The sequence below is a fragment of the Melanaphis sacchari genome, unplaced genomic scaffold (genome assembly GCF_002803265.2).
Source record: "Melanaphis sacchari strain LSU unplaced genomic scaffold, SCAv2.0 Contig25_pilon_pilon, whole genome shotgun sequence".
NCBI classification, from domain to species: Eukaryota; Metazoa; Arthropoda; class Insecta; order Hemiptera; family Aphididae; genus Melanaphis; species Melanaphis sacchari.
Genome location: NW_020271133.1, coordinates 1,702,536 through 1,724,438, shown reverse-complemented (window position 1 = coordinate 1,724,438; position 21,903 = coordinate 1,702,536). Strand labels below are relative to the sequence as shown.

Genomic DNA, 21,903 nt, shown 5'->3' with positions numbered 1-21,903 from the left:
AGTTTAAGTTGTACATCAATAATACTAATAGTCGTTATATTATCAAATAAATAAATGTTATCAAATGAAAATATAATTAATATCAACAATTATTATTTATTTTTTTAATAATTTAAATGTTAAGTAAATAGACCATATTGAAAAATTATAACATGACTTCATCTGCTTAATTTCAAAGTTAAAGAGAAACACGATAAATCAATAGAGCTTAAAAATTAAGTTGTGTTCTCATTTATTATTAAAACATTTAAAAAAAAAAATTATTTTTGAGCACATGCGCAAATAACAAAATTTCAATTATTTCCAAAATATGTATCACAATAATCTTTATGAAAAAACCAAAATTCATATTGAACACAATTCCTCAAAAATATTGTGTATCAACTCTATCTTTGAACATATTGTAAGTATATTATTTTACATATATTTTTCTTTATTATTTTAATTACAAAATTATAACATTGTATATTACAGTTTTATACATAGGTTTTTAAGGTTTTTCAAAAGGCACATGACATCAAAAAATATTTCTTCAGAACATTGTATTTTTAATAAATATTGGTTATACTTATATTGGAGGTAAATTATTATCTTAGTTTTAAAAATAAATTCGTAAAAAAGTTGGTAAGTAGCTATTTGCTGTTTCTTAAACTTTAATTTTTGACGTGAACCCAATACCATTAGGAGGTTGCTGCTGGTGAGTACTACAATAATTATTAGGCACAGTTGTGTCATAAGTGACAGTGGTAGTAGTTGCTATAGGCACAGTGGCAGTTATGGAATCTGAGCTAGAGCTTATTGATTGTTGGTTATAAATTTCTGATAGACCACCCCAACGTAAGCGATATTGCCGCGTGGTCCATGTAACAACCGATGGGCGCCATAAGAGTGCTGTAAAAAACAGGTATGGTCCCATGAACTCTCTATACAACCAAGCAACTAAGTACTCGAATTTTGTGAACGGCAAAGGCCCATTCTGAAATTTAAAAACAAACAAATCGTTAAAAAAAATATAACAGTTAATAAATTTAATATATTCAACATAGTCCAATTTTTAAATAGCATTTAGTTACAACTATTTTATAATACAAGATTTCACTATTTTTTAGTATATTCTTTGTATTTATCTTATTATTTTCTGATTAAATATATAATCCAACAGAAAAAATTAAAGATAAATTAAATTCTTACAATCGCCACTAATATTTCAATTCTAGTTAGTTTAATCATATATATTCAATATTTACTATTAATTTTAAAAAATAACTTCAGATTAAATTCTAATAATATAGTTTAGTAATGTTCCTACCCAACTATTTTAGGTAATGAGCTAATAATAAAAATGTACTCTTTTCATTTCATTTACATAACTTATTAATGTTTTATCTTTTCTAGTTTTTTTTTTTTTTTTTGTCCTACATTCCCTTTAAAATTAACAATAAGTCATTATTAATAAGTTTTGGAATATTCAAAGATTAAAACTCACAGCAAAAATCCTAGAACTTAGGTATGAACATTTTCAACTTGCACAGAAAATATTTGTAGATGGCAAAATCAAATAAAAATAAAATTTAAGTTAAGCTAAAATAACCTCACTTAATTAACATAAAAGTATGTCAACCTTAATTTTATTTTTTATTAAAAGAAGAAAGATTTTCACAATTACTTAACATTTAGTTATAAAATTAAATAAATTTAATCTTGAAATCAATTCGAATACTTAGATTAATTAGTGGACATTTAAAAATACATTTTTAGCGTTTTGAATATTTTTCTTTAAATGAACAATTAATAAAACTTGTGTTATAATTTTTGAATTGACTTATCAAATAAAATATTTTATTAAACAAAAAGTTTAAATATTAATGAATAATGGTGATAGAATTTAATTACATCAATTAAATTAATTAATTTTTTTTTAAATTTAACAAATAATTTTAAAAAACCTTTAATTTTTTCTAACGTTTAAGATATTATACATTATGCAATTTTATATTCAAATTAAAATATTTGTTAAAAGACTAGCATACCTGCATCACATTTAAGAGAATCCAATCTAATAAGAACCAAACAAGCACATGTATCATATAGAATGCATAAGGATCAATTGAACCCCCAGAAAGTGTGTTTGCTGCCCATGCAGCACATGCGCCTAAAATTAGACACTCAGATAATGGTTCCAATATAATTGTGTGTGGTACCATAGCTATCCTAAGTTTGACCCATCTGAAAAATTAATTGATTTTAATTTATTTACAGAGAATCTACTATTTAAATACAATTGTATTAATTTAAGCATTTATTAAATAAAATAAAAATAACTAGTATCTCTAAATTACCTTCTAAGACGGTCTTGAAATTTACTTAGTTCAATGCCTCCATTATTTTGTAAAGCAGGTCGACTGCTTATAGTAGTGCGCCAACCTCGAGCAACGACCAATTTGGCCATAAAATAATCTTCAGCAAGATAACTAGCAAATGCTTGCAAACCACCACATTCATCCATTGCTTGCTTACGCAATAGTGTTGACATACCTGTATGGCATATAGCGCCTACAAGATCAGCCATTAAATACACTCGTGCATGAGCAGTTCCAAAAAATACCTTAAACACAAAAAAAAATATACATTACAATACATTAGTCAGATTCCTTAAAAAGACTACTTAAGAGGACACCACATCCGCCACACAAACGTATAACTTCGCAAATTTCCGTTCAACCAATTTAATGTGTTTATTTAGCTTAAGTATTAGAATAAAATAACTTTTTATCAAACTTAAAAATAAATGCATTACCTATGTTCTCTCGTCGGTTTTAATATCAATATTTTAATTTTTAATCAAGTAATGAGTATGTAAAATATTAATATTTAAAAAAAAGTTCATAATTCCTTCTGATATTTATGCTGAATACACAAAATTAGTATTGAAATACAAAAATTTGACATATTCTACAATAGTAAGACGGAGATGGCACATACAGGCGTGGCGTCCTCTTAAAAAACCTAATATTTTAATATTCATACTAAATATTAATTATGCTACACCATATGCATTTTTTTTAGGTTACACGTTATATTTTATTACAACTTTTTCTGTAAAACTTAAAATTAGTAACGACTTATGAGATAATGTGTAGTAAAGCACATTGGAAATCAATCAGACATTACTTATCCAATAATATTAAATTATTAAAAAATAAAAACGTTTAACAAGTTTTATATTTATTTTTATGATATTTGTTAACATACGTACATACTATATTAATACATCAAAATATATACAGACGTGCACATAACACAATATATACATTATGAAAATATTTTTATACACATACTATTTGAATATTTTTACTTTATTCATATACCTATTATCTAGTCTTATTTTGTCTGATTTTTATAAAGAAGTATGAATAGAGTAACATTAACGAAGGACACAATCATACAGAGTGTATAGACAATAGGGAAGAGTACACGATATGAACGCAAAACATTGGTTCATTGTTATATTTTAAAACAAGCAGACAATAAACAATATAATCATTAAACAATAAAAATGGTTCTAACATATAAACTAAATATCAGATAAAATACATTATTTTTCAAACGTGATGTGTACCCGTCACCAAATCTTATCGAATCTTTCAGAATTCAGATGAATTGAACGGTTTGAAGGAGTAGCATCAGTGTTCCAATATTCGACAATTTATTAATTCAATTTGACCAACTAAACTTGGAAATTTTAAAAACCACGCTTGGGTTGACGATACGACATAATAATCAACGACTTTGAAATATAATGTTTGACATTGTTATCGATCAATGAGGCGCCAAAGACGGGAATGGCAGACCATGACCTATCTTGATATTTTTGTTTAACTCGATAGTTTAAATTAAAATTCAAACGTAAATAATTTAAAAAATATATGTTAAAGGTTGTGATCTTGTTATCTTAAATCAAACGTACACAGTTGCAGCCCTGTAACATATGAGATTGTTTTGACTGGACTAATAAAAAAATAAATAGTTTGACCTAAATTATTTAAAGTGTTAAGTTCAATATCAAATAACAGATACCTACATATTTTATTTTAATACATGAAATATTTTATTTTCTAATTATAATACTATTACTACTAAAACATTGATACGTAACCCTACATTTTAGATTGTTCAATAACATTGATTAATCATCTTTAAACGATTGGAAGGCTAAGCTTTTGGAGGAGAATTAAATATGTATCAGATTGCTGTTTTCTTTATTTTTAAGTCAGTAAATAACTAACCTGAGACCACTGCTCTCTGAAACTCTTCATCACTGAGATTCACTGATGGAATCAGATTTTTTTTCACGGAAAGTTCAAAAAATTAAATAAACAATTTTTTATTACTAAAGAGTATTGCACTCACAGTTAGTGGATCCAAAGGGGAGGGCCGATTGTGCCACTATACCGTGCAATTATGTCTGCTCTAAAATGTGCCTCCACTACTATAAAAATAATATGTATGGACTTAAGTTTTTTACCACCCGACAATCGACAATTTCAGCAATAACAACGAACTGGAGAAAATAAAATTACATGGAAAAAATATTTTTATAATTTTTATTCAAAGTGGTATTAGCACCACTGGTAACAACTTTAACGTTATTACCTATCATGGAAGAAATATGTGCAGATGATTATTTCTTCAAAATTATTTACCTTCTACAGAAGTTTATGATTGCCAATACATTAATAGCGTGGTGCATTAGTATTATGATTTCTACAGACATATACGTCGACTGCGCGTCTCATATCTGTCATAGAGCAACACGGTAAGAGAAAAACATGTCTAATATTCATACTTAATATTATAGGACTAGATTCCAGACATTTTTTTATAACAATGCTGTCTCCAACGTCTCTTTTTCCGTTGAGTCCATAAAAAAATTCGTTCACTTGTACCTGGTACGTTTTTTTCCACGCTGGTTAAAAAACAGAATTTCTAGCAAATCTTTATGGATCTACAATATAAATCCGTTTATGAATTTTTTTATAGTTGGATACTAAAATACTATAATTTTATTATCAGTATTGCAATAGTATGAGAACGATGTAACTAATCACATTTGTTGATAAAAATATATAACGAATGTGAAACACTGATATCAATGTTTTCTACTATTTCGATTTTTCAATCAACTCATCTTAATAAGTAGTAGTGGTATCATCATAAAAAATTATTTTATTTTATTATGAGTCATGACTAATGAACAGAAATTAATATAGAACACAAGTGTAATAGGTAAAAAAGAAACTAATAACTAATAATTAATTAATAAATACCAAAGTACGTAATAATATGTAATAACAATCATTACACGGAACTCATAAGGACAACATTCAGTCGGCATTGCACACCTCTTACTATCAACAAGTAAAAACTATTATCATATCACATACCTACTTTAGAAAAAGTGTATAATTTTATGAAACATAAGTCACAAATAAATCTTAGGACATAAAACAATATAAATACAAAAGAATGATTCTCAATATTAAAAATAATTTCACTGTATTTTATGTAACCACTAAGTATGTACAATTAAATTTCTAACTGAAGGAAAAAAATATCATTTTTATTGTAGAATTTGATGACTGGAAAAAATGACATATGCCTACAAGAAAATATTATTATCAGAACTCAAAATTATATGAATATATAAGGTGAGTATAAATTATAATCATATTAATTATACATATATACATATATATATATGTGTGTGTGTGTGTAAATATAAATTAATTTAGCCTCTCAAAGTATTAAAATCAACATGAAATAAAAAAAATAAAGAACAATTTATTATGATTCAAACAATTTTAATAAAATTAAAAGATAACAATAAAAACTTATAATAAGTCATAATAACAATTATATTTCCCAAAATGCTAAAATAAATGTTTTTTTTTCCATAAATAAAAATATTTTATAAAATAATAACGAATTTCATTAAAAAAATAATATATGTTGGTTTTTCGCATCGCATGAACAGAATACACTAGTTAAAATAATAAATAAGTACACGTTAAGGGTGTGGCAATGTGGCATCCCCTTAATAGCTAATTATAATAAAAGCTATGTTTATAAACTTACTAAGGTATTTAAGTAATGATTTTATCATTTTAAAATTTCTATTATTCCCTATAAAATAATGTATAATATGCATGTATATTATTTAGGTATAATAAAGAATTGGATTTCTTAGGTATAATAAATATAATACAAACACTATAGCAAATGTATGAAATTAAGGATAATATTTTAACAGTAAACACATTTTTTTTTAAAAAAACACTTGAAGTTATTATAAAGCAATACACTATTTGAAAAAAAAAACATATTTTTATAATCATTTTCCAAAACAAAATATTTTTAAGAGACTTTCAATATAATATAATCATAGGCAGAGGCTAATAACTAATAGAATAAAAACTAGTTTTTTCTGATAAAAGCTAAAAATTAGCAAAATCGATTGATAAATTTTTTATACTTGATTTTGATGGTTCATTGGAATTCATTAAATATTATAGTCATAACTTAAGAATAAAAAAAAATTTTAATTAATAAAATCCTTATAAATATCTTGAAACCAGTCTAAATACTTAGAAAACAAAATTGAGTATAAATAATGATAATTTAAAAACAAACACAATATGTTTCAAGTTTCATGATAATTATTTTTTTAATTATAAAAAAATATAAATAAAATCATTAATTAATGATATATTGTTATTTTACAAATAAATAAATTCTGAATTGTATAAAAACAATTTTGGTAGAGTTAGGTTTATCTTTCTTTTATAATTTGTAGAAGCAAAACTTGTATTCAATTTTTAAACCTTTGGTATGAACATTTTAAAGTTTTTAAATTGTTAACTATAAAATAATTTCCATAATTTCACAACGTTGACAATTTTTATTAAATTACTATAATTTCAATCTCTCATGAAAAATTATTGTTAGTTTACACATAACTTATAACATCTTTAAATTTTTTGAGCAAGTATACATTTTTCAGTTGACATTTATAGAAAAATAAAATAAAATTTTGAATGTCTTTAAAGACGTTATGATCATCAAGAAAAATAATTGCAATTTTTAACTTTTGACTTCTTTTTACAAAAAATTATTTTTACTTTCTTATCTAAAAATAAAATTGTTTGATGTTGAAGATTAAATGGTCTTAACTACACCAAAAGTTTATGGAAGATTTCAATAAATAAATAAAAATGTATTGTTCTAAAAACACTGATCTAATTTTTATAAAATGTTACTGTAGCTTTGGAAATATTCTTCAAGGGATATTATAAGTTAGATTTAATGTTCAAATATAATATGAACAATAAAAAAAAAATTTTAATTTAAACATATTTAGTAGTCTTAGATGTAGCCATTATTGTGCTATTCAAAAGTGACCTCTTATAAGCTAGACTAAACATATTCTATAATACTAGAATCCTGGATACATCACTGTTATAAATACTTAATTTTAAAGAAAATTATAAGCATCTTTAAATAAATAATACAGTAAAGTATAACATATTTGTATTACATTACTCTTATTTATATTTTATACATATCCTATTTATTACAAATTCTCACTGTTAAGGCAGTCAAATTTTTAATAATCTGAATGAAATAAAATTTTGATTTTGCTATTGTTGTTTAAATACACTATAATATCATACCACAGTAATAATTTAAATAATTTAAATATAATATTAATATTTAACTATGTTATATAAGATATATTTTTTTAAATATTGTATTACACTAATATATCTGCTTTCTACTTTATTCATTATTTTATATCTATACTAATATAATAAATCTGAAGAATTTGTATGTTTGAATGAACTAATCCCATTAACTACTAGATTATTTTAAATAATAGTTTTATTGATAAGTTCCTTAAGACCCAGATGGTTTTTAGCATATTATTTTAACCAATATAGGTTGATATAAGATTATTTACACATAAATACTTCATTAGTATAATGTTGACTTTTTTTTTTAAAAAAATAAACAAAAACTGAATCAATTGTTCTAACAATGACATTAATACTTGATATATTAGATTAGGTTAGGTTCATTAAAATACTTAATACACTTATCACCAAATAGAATTTATTTTATTTACTACTTAATTAAGTAAAGAGTAATTATGTTTAAACGCATGTCATTTAAAACTATTTATATTTTAAAAGCAGATTAACTAAACTTTTAACTAAAATTTTATTAAAAATCAAATTCTTTAATGTAAATACATAGATAAATAATTTATATTTTGAAACTGTCAGTCAAATGAATTATTTATCATGAGGTCAAAAAATAAGTAATTATAAGAATTTTATATCAATTATATGAGTCATAAATTTGATAAATTATCTAGAATATTAAATTAAAATAATTTATATTACATTTTTCTCAGTACATATATTTTACTCATACATGGATAATAATTCCAATGTTAAATTTTTTAAGCTATACATGGCTATCAAAATTCAAAATTATAAAATTAACTATTTATTAAAAATTCTACAAATAACAAATATATTTATAAATACTTACTTTTTCTAAAGTAGCAATAAAACGCCGTTGTTTGCGAGTTTGATGTTGATATTCTACTTTTCCATCCAATTTTAAAAATGATGAAGGATCTGTCGTATTTTCTGACAAAGGTGAAGTCATAGACTCGGTTCTATTATCAATTCGATCACATGTGAATGGTACTTGATGTACAATTGCAACATCATCAGCCATATTATCAACCATATCACAAAGTGTATCTTTTTTCACTGTAAATGATAGATGTTGATGAAATAAATAAAATATATGAATTAAAATTGTTTAAATGTTAATTCAATTCATAAACATTACTTTGAAAAAACACTACTTATATATTATGTAGGTTAAATAGCTAATAAATAATCAACAACCATGATTGATGACTTAGATAATAAATAAAATAGCTGATAACAATTATATAATTATATTGCATGAACAAAAAAAAATAATATTTATTATTTCTATACTTTTTATTGAACTATCTGATATGAGTATCAAAGAATACTTGGCTGCTTGGTATGCTGCATGTACATTATTGATTTTTGGATTGACACCTACTTGAGAACCACCTATATAACAATTAAAATTATACATAAATTTTATTTTTTATTTTCAAACCATAATGTACAGAAAAATATCAAGAAAAAAATATTCTATAAACTCAGAATAAAAATAAAAATACTTGAACTAATAAGAAATAATTTAATAGCAAATATAATTAAATACCTAAAAAAAGTCGAGCATCTACTGATGGATACATTTCTAATAGCCGATTAGCTACCATAGCAGCAGGATCATTTTTGTCCATCACACATATTAATACTTCATACTGTAAATGATTATTACCATATACTATTATACAAAACAACTTATATCGCCTTACAATAAAAAATAATATTACCATTGGGTATTCCATCTGAAAGTATGAGCTCAAGTTGACAAATAGATTAGGATCAACACCCAATAATGGTTTCAATATACTAACACCCGGATATTGTTTTTTATTATTTTTCGGCAAACCATGTTCTAAAGATACTAGAGACGGTATCGACTGAACAGGTGATTCCGGTTTGGGCTTTCGATAGAGTTTAAACTTCCTATTAACGGAAATAAAGTAAAAGATTATAAATGGTATTTTTTTGACTGTAAGCACAATGAAATAATGAAACCATTGAAATACAAATATCGATTTAAACAATTATGCATAAAATATACGGTAATTACCCATAACATATTGCACTTATGTGCACCAACCAATAACCGCACCAGAATATCAGCAGGCCGCAAGCCAATAGTATGTCATAATCGACAAACATTAGCGGTGGTATCAGTTGCATCGTTTGTTCTACCGCTTCTCCTTACTATTGTATCCATCTACGACTTATGTCCTCTTCTGGCACTGGAACACCTAGACACAACTCCGCGTTCACAAAACCGTTTAAGACGCGGCGTAGGTATCTGGTTTATCGGTAGACGGTATTAGGAAGCGTAATGTCGTCGTCGTCGTCGTCGGTAACGGGTCAAGACACCGCAGGAATTCAACGCCGTTTGGCGGTTCAACGGCCGTCCGTCCGTCAGGTAGTCGCTGCCAGTCGTCGGCGAATGACAAACGAGATCGCCTCGCGGCGTGACGAAAACAAGCTAGGCCAACCGAAAACGCATTTCGTACGGCAACGGTGATTGCGCAACATCTTTATTATCAGTTAGTACGGTTTATAGAAAGGGCGAAACGCGTGCGGTGTCATTGAGAAACGAATAACGTAACATGACGCCTCGTGTAGTACTACGTTAAATTACAAATAATATCATATACATATACGTACGATGTATTGCATGGACACTACCGAGCGCTGACCGGACGAGCAAAAATCGAACGATATCGTTGCATAACGCTTGCCCGAAGTCTGATAAGCATTACCCATTAATTATCATTTATCATTATTATTACTATTACTATTATCATTATTATTATTATTACTGTTGCCTCTATATATTCTATTGTTGTTGCTATAAATTAGTGAAATTACACATCCGGCGAGCGTGATAGCAGCGAACGGGGTACGGCGTTGGCGCGCTAAATAGATTACAGGAGGTAGCTACCTACCCGTTACCGACAGACTCGTGGTGAACAACGATAATAACGCTCCGATCGCGTCGTACCGAGTCTCCCAGATGATTTTTTTCAATCGCGATTACAAAAATACCGTTTTTATTAATATTATTATTATTACGTAGGTTATTTAATATATTATTTTACATTATTATATTATATATTTAAAATGTTATTACACCAACTATCGTTATTATTGTTTTTTTTTTTTTTTCGTATTATTACTATCACGTCTGGCGGTGATCAAAATTGATAACGTTGTCTCCGGAGATCATCGTAAACCGTGATCGTAATAAATACAGGTACTTTTTATTGTGATTTTTTATTAATAATTGAAAACATCGATATCATAATTTATAATAATGTATGTATAACCGCCCGAGGACTCGGCGTCGCGTATTTTGAAAAAGACGTGCGACTCGCGTGCCTACCGAAAAATGCACTGATCGTATGTCGCGTGAATGTGCGTGTGTGCGTGAGTGATTGTACCCCGTACTACTCTGTGTGTGTGTACGAGTGTGCGAGTGTGCGTGTTTTGTATAAAATGCAATAAAAAAGACTTACAGGCCCCCCCCCCGTCGACGTTAGCGGTGGACGTGTGTGCTGTGTGAATCGATTTAATTAGAGAACTTGCACGCGCGTGCGCGCATAGGAGGTGTACGTGTGTCGTGTACTTGTATGCACCGCGTGTACATGTATATTATGACATGTAATGGACGTGTGCAATACACTATTATTATACACGCGATGGACGTGAGTTGGGACGAAAATTAATCAAAAATCGACGTCGGCGTGCCGACGGCCCGAGGACGAATAATGTAGTTTTATTATTACCGTCGAGCTCGGCCAATTTCACAAAAAGCACAAGCCCTTTGTACTTTACGTATACGTACCTACCTACCTAATTTGGTATTTATTTGGACGGCGAGTTTTGACGACTAACGATGATATTCACGAAATCATTATAATAACATATTGTGTGTGGGCGCCGTACGATTTTTAAGACATATTTTAATGGATAACATTGAATTCACCAGAAAACAGTTGTTGTACGCAGTCCGTCAATGGCTTATCCAATGTCCATTCATAAATGACACGAGTTGGCAAAGCGGGGCATTGGCCCCTCAATTAACTAAGTTAAATATTATAATTACACAATTCATAATATTGAGCATACTTAATAATCACTAAAGACCAAACCACGTATAAAGTGTTTTCGATGTGAATCTAATCGTTTTAGAACATATATAATTAATAATTATCATCATTATCGCATAATTTATTAAAAGAAATGTCGTTGATATTAATTATCGTTAGTTGAAACGTCACGATTATCAACATAAAACACCGTAACTCGCAAGATGATAAAATATACTCCGTTCGTTTAAGCTTTAAATACTAGCAATTATAATTAACTACAGTTTCGAAATTTGATTTATATGTTTTATAAATACATCGGAATGTGAACTATGGAAAATATTCAACTTAAGGATAAAAAAATTAAAAATTTGTAGTGACATTAAAAAATAATAATAATTTATTCTTATAAATTACGAGTATTGTACTTTAAAAAAAAAATCATGTTTAAATTTTTTATTATAATTGAATAATTTAAAATTTTCTAAAAAGATACCTTGAACAATGTAATAATAAAATACAAGGTATTATATTTTTAGTTCTTATAAAATAAATTGAAATTAATGATTTAATTTATGGTATCACATACCATAGATTACACTTTAGTGTATTTTATCTATTCACATACTTATGTAATCCAACATAAAATAGTTACTATCATTTATATAAATATAACTGCTATTTAGATATTTAGAATTATAAAATAAATTTATTGAAAGATGATGGACTGAAATAATTCAAAAACAATCATTCTTTGTTAGAATTCTGGAAATATACGCCTGCTATAAATATCCAAAAATTAAAATTAATTTTCAAAACAACGTATTAATATATATTCTGATGATTCGATTATGAAAATTATCAAATCTGAGTATCGTTAAAGCGAGTATAATGGATGCTCACTAGGCTCATTTATAACATTTAACAAAAACTTCAATAAAAAATATGTTGTTTTAAAATCACAAATCTTTACTAACCTTGAATCTTCAACTATCATAGTATTAAATTCAAAATTAATTTTCCGTTCTTTTAATTATTAAACTTTTTAAGGGTTTAGAGGATATCACTATACTGTCTTCGTCTTACAAACATTTAACAAAGTAAATTTGTGTTCAGCAAAACCAATATTGTGATGAGACTTTATTAGCTTTTATACTTAGAATAAATTGATGTATTATCGGACTTAATGGTAGAAACATTATTTGTATTTATATATAGTTTTACGTTGGATATTTACAATATTTTAATCGTGTTATTTTTATGAGTATTATGAAATTACACATTTTAAATACCTGCTAATAAGTTGCTTAGCAATAAAAATATCGTGTAATTTTCAAATAATGTTCTTACCTTGAAATTAAGTCATAAGTCTTTTCGCTCCTATGACTAATATTACGGCTAATATATTAAATTGATTTCGCTAAAACCAAATTTATTATGTCTTGTTTATACAACGGGTATAAAAGTTTCATAAGTTATTTTAGATACTTATAAGTTTGCATTGACTATAAAACTTAAATTCCAAGTAATACATTGTATAAAAACCTCAAAGCTTAAGACGGAGAGATATCACACGCACATGTCAGATTAAAATTTCGTGATCGCAAAAAAAAATGTTTACTTTTCATTCAAACAGATAACTTCAACATTACATCATAACGACTTCTTCGATTTTCATTCTGAAAAAATATTCGGAATCTCCATAATATGTACGAAAGACCGATCAAGCACATTGTTATAATTGTATTTAGATAATTAAATATTTAGATTTGAAATTTTGCGTATTTTCGTAAATTTTAACAAAATTTATTACAGTTTAAATTACAAAAATTAAAAATATTGCTCGATCGATCTCATGTACATATTATGGAGATTCCAATTATTTTTTCAAAATGAAAATCGTGATAATTGCCAAAACGTATTGTTGGAATTAAAAACAGTAGTTTTTGATAAGTAAAACGCACACTTATATGAGGCTCTTTTAATGGTATTTTAGTTTTATTGTAATAATAATTATCTAATAATGGAGAAATATAAATTATTATGCTTTGTAGTTTGTACCGCAATTTTTATTTATCATACTAATTTATAGTTATTTTTATGGTACCTACTCAAAATATTAAATAATGAAATACGTGAAATGTACGAAGAATAAAACTTAAGTGAAGTATACCTATATATTAATGATTTTATACTTATTAGTTAGATATATTCTTTATTCGCTTTAGCAATAAACAAAATTGTAAATTATAAATTTATACTGTAACTATTATTTGCATAATTCTCAAGTTATGTTGTACCTTTATTAAAATATATAAAGTATAAATATATATTTATATCTCCATATATTAATTAACTAGTAATTTCAATAAATTGAACAATTTTAAAAATCTAGAAATTTTATGTTAATTTAATTTGATCACAACTGACTTATCATTTTTATAAATTAAAAAATTTAATAAGTCGGTCTGCTGTATATTAGATTTAAATTTTTCCTAGTCATTAGTTGTAGGTCAGTAAGTCACTGATGAATGTGTTAAATTTGAACTCAATAATGAATCATTCTATACAAAAAACGATTATGCGCAGATCACAGAAACTTCCATCGTTGAAAAAAAAATTTTAATTAATATAATATCATTATAATAGATATAAGTACAAACTACAGAGTACTACTCTTATAGTAATGTGGCAAGTAATAAAACTAATCTTTTCAAAAATAAATCGAAATCGCGTATTCGTTAAGTTGTATTGTATAATAAATTAATTGTTATTAACTTAAGTTAATGCTAGTGTATGTGTAATAGAAAGGTGTAAAAATTGTAAGGTTTATGGCAGAAGCGTATCAATAGCGAGAAGGATAATTCTTCCTCCTCCATCAAGCCAAATTTTTCGGACGTAACCAATTTTTTTTCAGAAACGACTTTTTTTGATCAGTTTCAATTTTTAAGATAATCACTTGATTTCTAGCTTTAATTCTCATTTGCTCCTACACCAAATAAACTAAGTTTAAAATAAGTATGCTCAAAATATCAACTTGTTCAGCTTTGTCAATTGAATGATGACTATACTTTTTAATACATATACTATTTGTTAGAACTTAAAACAATATATTATTTCAAAATTATGTAAATGGTAATTTGTCATTCACCGTTCGTGTAATATTCGTAAACAAATTATCAAATTGTATTGTACAGTTTGTAATAAATATTCAACAAAATATTAAGTTAGAACAAAAAAAAAAAACTCACCCAATTGAAACTTCAAACATATTTTCTTCTAATGGTATGGACGTGCTACCTTTAGTATATTTACGATTTTCAGTTGAACCAGTTTACAGTATAAGTTGTAGTAGGTACACTGAAAAGACTGTATTTGAATAGTGCACCGGATAGTGTTACGACTTACAAATAGTACCTACCTTGTAACAATATCGCGCACTTTTAACACAGCTGCGGTTAATGTTGTAATCAGCCGGATACGTTGTTTGTTACGTATCTATTGCAAATAACTTAAAAAAATAATAGATAAATCATAATCATAAAATCATAAAAATATTATAATACGCATAAATGGTATTTATTAATATTAGTCATGGGTTTTTAGTTTCAATACTTAAAAAATCGTATTATATATTTAAATTTTATTTTATCATACGCAGTCAAATTTTTAATGTTTTCTTTTTTTTTTCAAATTAGAACAACCATACAAGTCTGTTTACGTGCGTATATTTAATATTTATATAATGTATGGTATGTGCATATGATGTAGGTACACTTATATTTTAGTATTTAGTATAAACCTAGTTACCTGGTTATTGATATATTATTTATTTAATTATGTACTAACGAGAATTGAGAGGAATTTGATAACAAATATGCGTGTGATTAATAAGTAGAATACAAGTAGCAAAATGTATAGGTTATTACTTATTACAGAATAATTACAGAATCAACGTGCCAGATACGATTGTTTATTGCGCGGCACTGTTGTAATGTCTATTAATAGGTACATAATAAACAATACGAAGTAATAAAATCGTGGTACGTAATGAATAATACATATTAATTAAATTGCTTAAAAATTGTATATCTATTATTATATTATTAAAAAATAAATATACCGCGATATGGTAACAACTTACTATAATAAATAACAATTATTAGTATACATATTAATTATTATGACTACCTATAATATTCAACAGTATATATGTCTAGTGCAATAAACTTTACTTCGAAAACACTTGGTTGAATAAGAATATCACAAATGAACTTAATAAACGCGTTGTTTTTATTATGCATTACTTACGTGTTGTTAAATTATTGTATATGCATACCTAACCTGTTACTATATAAAAGTAAATTTACAGTATTCATAGTTCACAATCACTGTTGTGAAATGTTGTCGGATTGATTCGTGCATTTTCATAAGTTTTCGCCAATTTTCAATTAGAATACTATAAGAGTGCGTCATAAATTACCTACCAGCTACCGCGAATGTAACAACCAACAACAAAAACGAGTATAATTGTTGTTTTATTATCAATTTTATTTTATTCTACTTTTAATAATAATTTAATAACTTTAAATGTTTTATTAAATACATTGTTAAATAAAGCCAAAAGAGTTCACTCACCGATGACATTTTACATTTTTTTTGTAGTGAACTTAATTTTCACACCAATACTTAATACGAGTATTATATATGTAGTATTTATGAAGGTAAATGTTAAGAATACAAGTGTGTATTAAAATTTATTACACTTATTGGTAACCATTTATTATCTAATGATTATTTGGATTTATGGTGAAACATATTTTAACTTTGAAATGGTATGCGCAAAAAAGGAAAATATTGTTTGCACACTTAAAACCTACTGAATAACGCTCGCCTTGATCATATTCATATTCCCATGCACAGTAACATATCCAGAATTCATTTTACGGGGGTGTTTTAAAATTTAATAGACTTATGGTTGGTGAAAGGCTCCTCCTCACACCCCCGTATTACATTAACAAATACCATATAAAATACGGCCGATGGGGGGTGTTCTAACATCCTCCCTAAATACGCCCTTGCGCATGCATGGTGCATAATATGGTAATTATACTTAGTCTTCAGTGTTCTTGTTATAAGTTTGACAAATAAAAATAAGATATTAATCCCTAAATCCATATAATATACTTAATTTGATAGCTCCTTATGTAACTGTCCTAACCAAACCGGTTACTTTACACTACCGTATTATTATTACCTATATCAATAACATGTTTTAATTGTTATTATCTAATAATTTTTATTAGTTACAAATAATATTTAACTTTGTAAACTCTGAATAACTGAACATAATTCGTTATACATAGATATATTAGATTCGATCTCATATGTTTTATTAATACTCTTTAATAATAGAACAGTGCGAACCTTAATTATTATTTATTTATTTGGTTTGTACCATTTCGATTGTTTTGAGTCGAAATACAAACAATTCATAAAAAAAGGGTATCAATATCAAAAATCACATTAATTTAAAATAAATATTTGATTTTTTTTTTTCTAATCTCTCCCTTTCCGTCCAATTCGACTAGCGGTCTGCGTCGTTAAATTTTAAAATATTTTATCTGACCCAAACAAACACAAAAGTTGAGTATATTTGGGTTGAATTTATTGCCTCCCAAAATTGTTCATTGTATACATTAACATTAAAGCATCACTTAATCTGTAGAATAGAGCTTTTTCATAAAACAATACAATATATCGATTTCAGAAGCTACGTGGATGGATACAGAAACATAAAATCTGTACGTCCATTTTTTAATATTGTCAGCTAGAAGGTTACAGTTCAATTTTAATTATAAATTGATATTAAATGATATCATTATTTACAATTTATAATAATAAATAACCCACTTTTTAGTGGTGATCCAAATATTTCATTTCGTCTTTCAAAATTAGGTAATTTTATTTGTATTTATAATATAAGTATAATTACTTAAAAACTTATAACAAAAAAATAACATAATATTCTGCTTTTATGTCCTATAATATATTTTATAATTCGGTATTATTTGAATGAATATTTACAAACATAATACAATAATACTTACTAATCAATTATTATGTTGCTCGGTTTAGAATTTCCTTTGAGTACAACTTTGAACTTACTATGCATTGTGTTTTGTCTATAACAACGGCGTATGCTTTAGACCTAAATAAATAGTTTTTAAAATATTTTTAACACATTATGTGTAATATGTATTTGCATATATTGTATATTGTATTGTTAAATGTAAGGACAAAGCTTTTGTACTTTGTTGATTGTATAATTTATATATTTGTATTGTAAGTTTATTTAAATCTATTACCTATCCCAATCATGTATAGTATTTTTTAAGTTTTGTTTGACTTTTTATTATTAATATAATATTATTATTATTATTATTTATATTGCATTGTTCTAATGCGTTCAAACGACCACGTCCCATTTGTTACACTATAAATGTATACGAGTATTAAACATGTATTAAACAATAAGTAGTTAAAACTAAAATTAGTTAGAAGAACTTATATATATATATGTATTATTATTATTTTTAGATAGTTAAAAAAACAAACAGAATTATTTGGTTAAATTACTTAACTTTCTAGTTATATAAATTAAAAAAGAAAATAGGTACATTAAAAGTTTATGGTTAGTACAACAATACAATAATATAGTTCAACATTTTAGTATAGGTTTACATTTAAGTTAAATTGAATATTTAACTAATAATAAACAAATATAGATTGCAATTAAAAGTATAGTTACGTATACCATATCCATTTAAAGCTATATTTTCAGATGATAAAAATAATCAAGGTTAAACTAACTGCATTTTTTTTCAATGCAGTAACTCTATAAAAATGAGATTATAATTAGTTTAAAAAATAGTTTTCACAAATCATATTTCACATACTGAATCATAATAACTTCTCATGTTACAAACATTTTTTCGGTGATTTTGATAATTATTTATGATAGATTGATATGGGTCTACTAAGACTATAATAAATCGATGTTTATATTGCTTCAAAATCCAAATATCAAGAATGCTTATAAGGGGTTTTAAAAGTCATATATTTAAAAAAATAATGAAGTATTTTCATATCTAACAGATCATTTATCCAAATAAGCGATTATTATAGCCGTTAATACTATATGCAAAGAATTCAACGTTTAAAAATCAAAATTACTCAAGAAACTTTATTGAATTAATTTATATTATAATTAAACAATATCCGATTAAGATAATACTAACAGACCAATATAGTATAATTACAAGTATAAATTTGAATGAAATTTAAGAATATCTTAGGACTCTTAGGAGTATATTATTAGAGCCATATTAGGGGAGTTCAAAAAATAGTCACGAGCAACAATATTTCTATAACATGTAAACAAATAAATAATGAAAAACATTTTTAAATTTAAATTATATAACCTGATATTAATTTTTATTATAGTAAATAATTAGCATAAATATTATAGAAATAACGTTTTATATTTAATACATGTCATAGTTGGTTAAACACTCCTAATTGTCGTATAGAATACTATACTATATACTATCGTCAATAGATACATATCTGTAGATAATTCTATCGATACAATTAGTCATTTAGTAATTATATTGCATCAATTAAATACATAAATTGTTTATATAAAAATGAAAAAAAAAATGAAAACTGTTAAAGTTCAATTAAATGAGTGAAAAATTATAAAATGGTGAGAGGTGCAAAATAATTTTGCCTTCGGATGCTAAAATAATAAATGTGTCCCTGGGGTTTAATATTAAATTAATATTTCATGGCTTTTGTCAAATATCTCGAATCAAACCAAAAAAGTGAATAAAAAATATAATAGTAATGAAAATAAAGCATGGCTGTCTCAAAGGTAACAAGTAGCAACTACCAATTAATTGTGTAAATAAATTTAATACAACAAAATAAAACTCAAATAAAATATAAATGAAAAAGTATTGAATTCCAAGAAAAACTCCGTAAAAAAATAAAAAAAGAATTGATAGAAATAAAACAGATCACGTATTTAAAAACTTCTCATAAATTGTTCTTGCAGCTATATCTTGTAGATTTTATTTACAAAAACTTTGATTTTGAATAATTCAACTTTTTACAGAGTTGCATACGACTGCATTTAAATGAAACAACGATTTTAGTTATTATGTATATTGTTGTCATCAAAATAGCATTATTAGTAAAAACTTGATATACGTTTTATTATTTTGTATACTATTTTTTACTATACAGAACTCATTATCTACATGTATATATATTGTTAATAATGAAACACATTAAGTTACAAAGCAATATAAAGCATCATATCGTAGTATATACAGAAAAAACACGTCCCTTTGACTTGCGATAAGTCATACGAAGAGTTTTGCTATCAATAAAACAGAGAGAAGTGAAAAATTGGTGTTAGTACTTCAGATCATAATAATTGTAAATTGTAATACTGAAAAACGAAAATTGAAATATAAATATATTATTACTACAAGATACCGACAATATGGCAAAGTAGTGTAGCTTAATTGCCTATTTAAAATGCCGTGTAAAAGCAATTTGAGTACTAAAAGTAATTTATGAACATTTATTATTAAATATTATGAGATCACATAGGTTTAGTTTTATCCATAGTTAATAAATGAATAATATATATTATTTGAACTTCTGAAAATATTATTTAACTGATACTGTGATTATGATAATAATATAAAAATTTAAGGTTGTGAATGTCCAGCAACACAAGTATAAATCAGTATTTTTGCTCAATGGTTTGAAAAGCAATTGAAAATTGTTCATAGGTTGGTAGATAAAATTCAATTATTTGTACAAATTTAATTAAATTAAATTAGCTGTATTAAAGTTAGATAAGCATAACATACATTTTGTAATTATTACATTTGACACCACCCTAGAATTGGTTAGAATAGCTTAGTATATTTCATTTGTTGGGTTATGATTTATACCAGTCATATAATAATATAAAGTTTCATTTCAAAACAACTTTCTAAAATTCAAAATAATATTGGATTTAAATTAGCTAATGAACTGAGCTTTACACATATACATTGGAAGAAATATGAAACTAGTTACCCAAAATTTCAGTAGTTTAGTCACATAATATGGTCTTCAATTTTTATGAAACACTTGAGTATTGGCAGTATTATACTTAAAAGTTGTCTTAAAAATTAAAATATCTAACCTTGTTAACCTTAAATGCATCATTATTATCTCAATGTGAAAAATGTGACAATGTTGAACTTAGAATGAAATTATTTAAATATCTTGCTCTGATTCATAATAAATAGTCATATATTAATAATATTACTATTTGTAAATTATTTTTCGTATTTAAACAAGTTAAATATATATTTAATTACTCATGTAAAAGAATTGTTTATCTATTTTTGTTACAACCAAATTATTTTTATGGTATTTCAATATAGAGAAGCACTTTCAATAATCATTTATCAAACATTAAATATTAACATACACAATTTTTATAATTTGAAATCTTTTATAAATTATCAGTATTCGTTCAAATTGTTTTATTTAAAAAAATAATAGTTTATGTTTATACATAAAAAAACCATTTAATAAAAATATCATGAAACCATAGTTGAGCAGTATATTATTTTTATTATACAGTTTCTATAAAAAACCATAACAATATAATATCAAGGTAGATATATTAGAAATGTAAGTTCGGTAAATTTACCAATTTTTTTTAAAAAAAATTAGCATGTGTCACCTTAAACTAAACGTTTTAACGAGATAAATAATCTTAACGTATCAATAGAATGAAATAGTTTATAATTTATATTATATGACTCAAAACGTCAAACGTCCACAACTATTGATAGTGTATAACATAACATATCATTTCATAAATTATTATCGCTATTAATAGCACGGTTGTAAACATAATATTATTATATTATAATATTTATTTACAACTGTGCTATTCATAAATTTGATTT

The 21,903-nt window shown here is 25.5% G+C and overlaps 1 protein-coding gene across 3 annotated transcripts; it reads right to left on the bottom strand.

Annotated features, from left to right (window-relative positions):
• Positions 1-538: 538 nt before the first annotated feature.
• On the bottom strand, positions 539-15,236 carry LOC112595170 (ceramide glucosyltransferase). 3 transcript variants are annotated; one of them, XM_025340281.1, is made up of 9 exons: positions 15,109-15,236; positions 9,835-10,018; positions 9,512-9,707; positions 9,337-9,439; positions 9,078-9,179; positions 8,614-8,840; positions 2,340-2,605; positions 2,031-2,226; positions 539-976 (listed from the first exon to the last, which is right to left on the bottom strand). In XM_025340281.1, the coding sequence occupies exons 2-9, from the start codon at positions 9,945-9,947 to the stop codon at positions 647-649; spliced, it is 1,533 nt and encodes a 510-aa protein (XP_025196066.1). In that variant the 5' UTR covers positions 9,948-10,018; positions 15,109-15,236; the 3' UTR covers positions 539-646. The 3 variants fall into 3 exon arrangements, with proteins under 3 accessions (XP_025196066.1, XP_025196067.1, XP_025196068.1); XM_025340282.1 differs by lacking the exon at positions 15,109-15,236 and adding an exon at positions 10,900-11,135; XM_025340283.1 differs by lacking the exon at positions 15,109-15,236 and adding an exon at positions 10,434-10,806.
• Between the last annotated feature and the right edge of the window lie 6,667 nt (positions 15,237-21,903).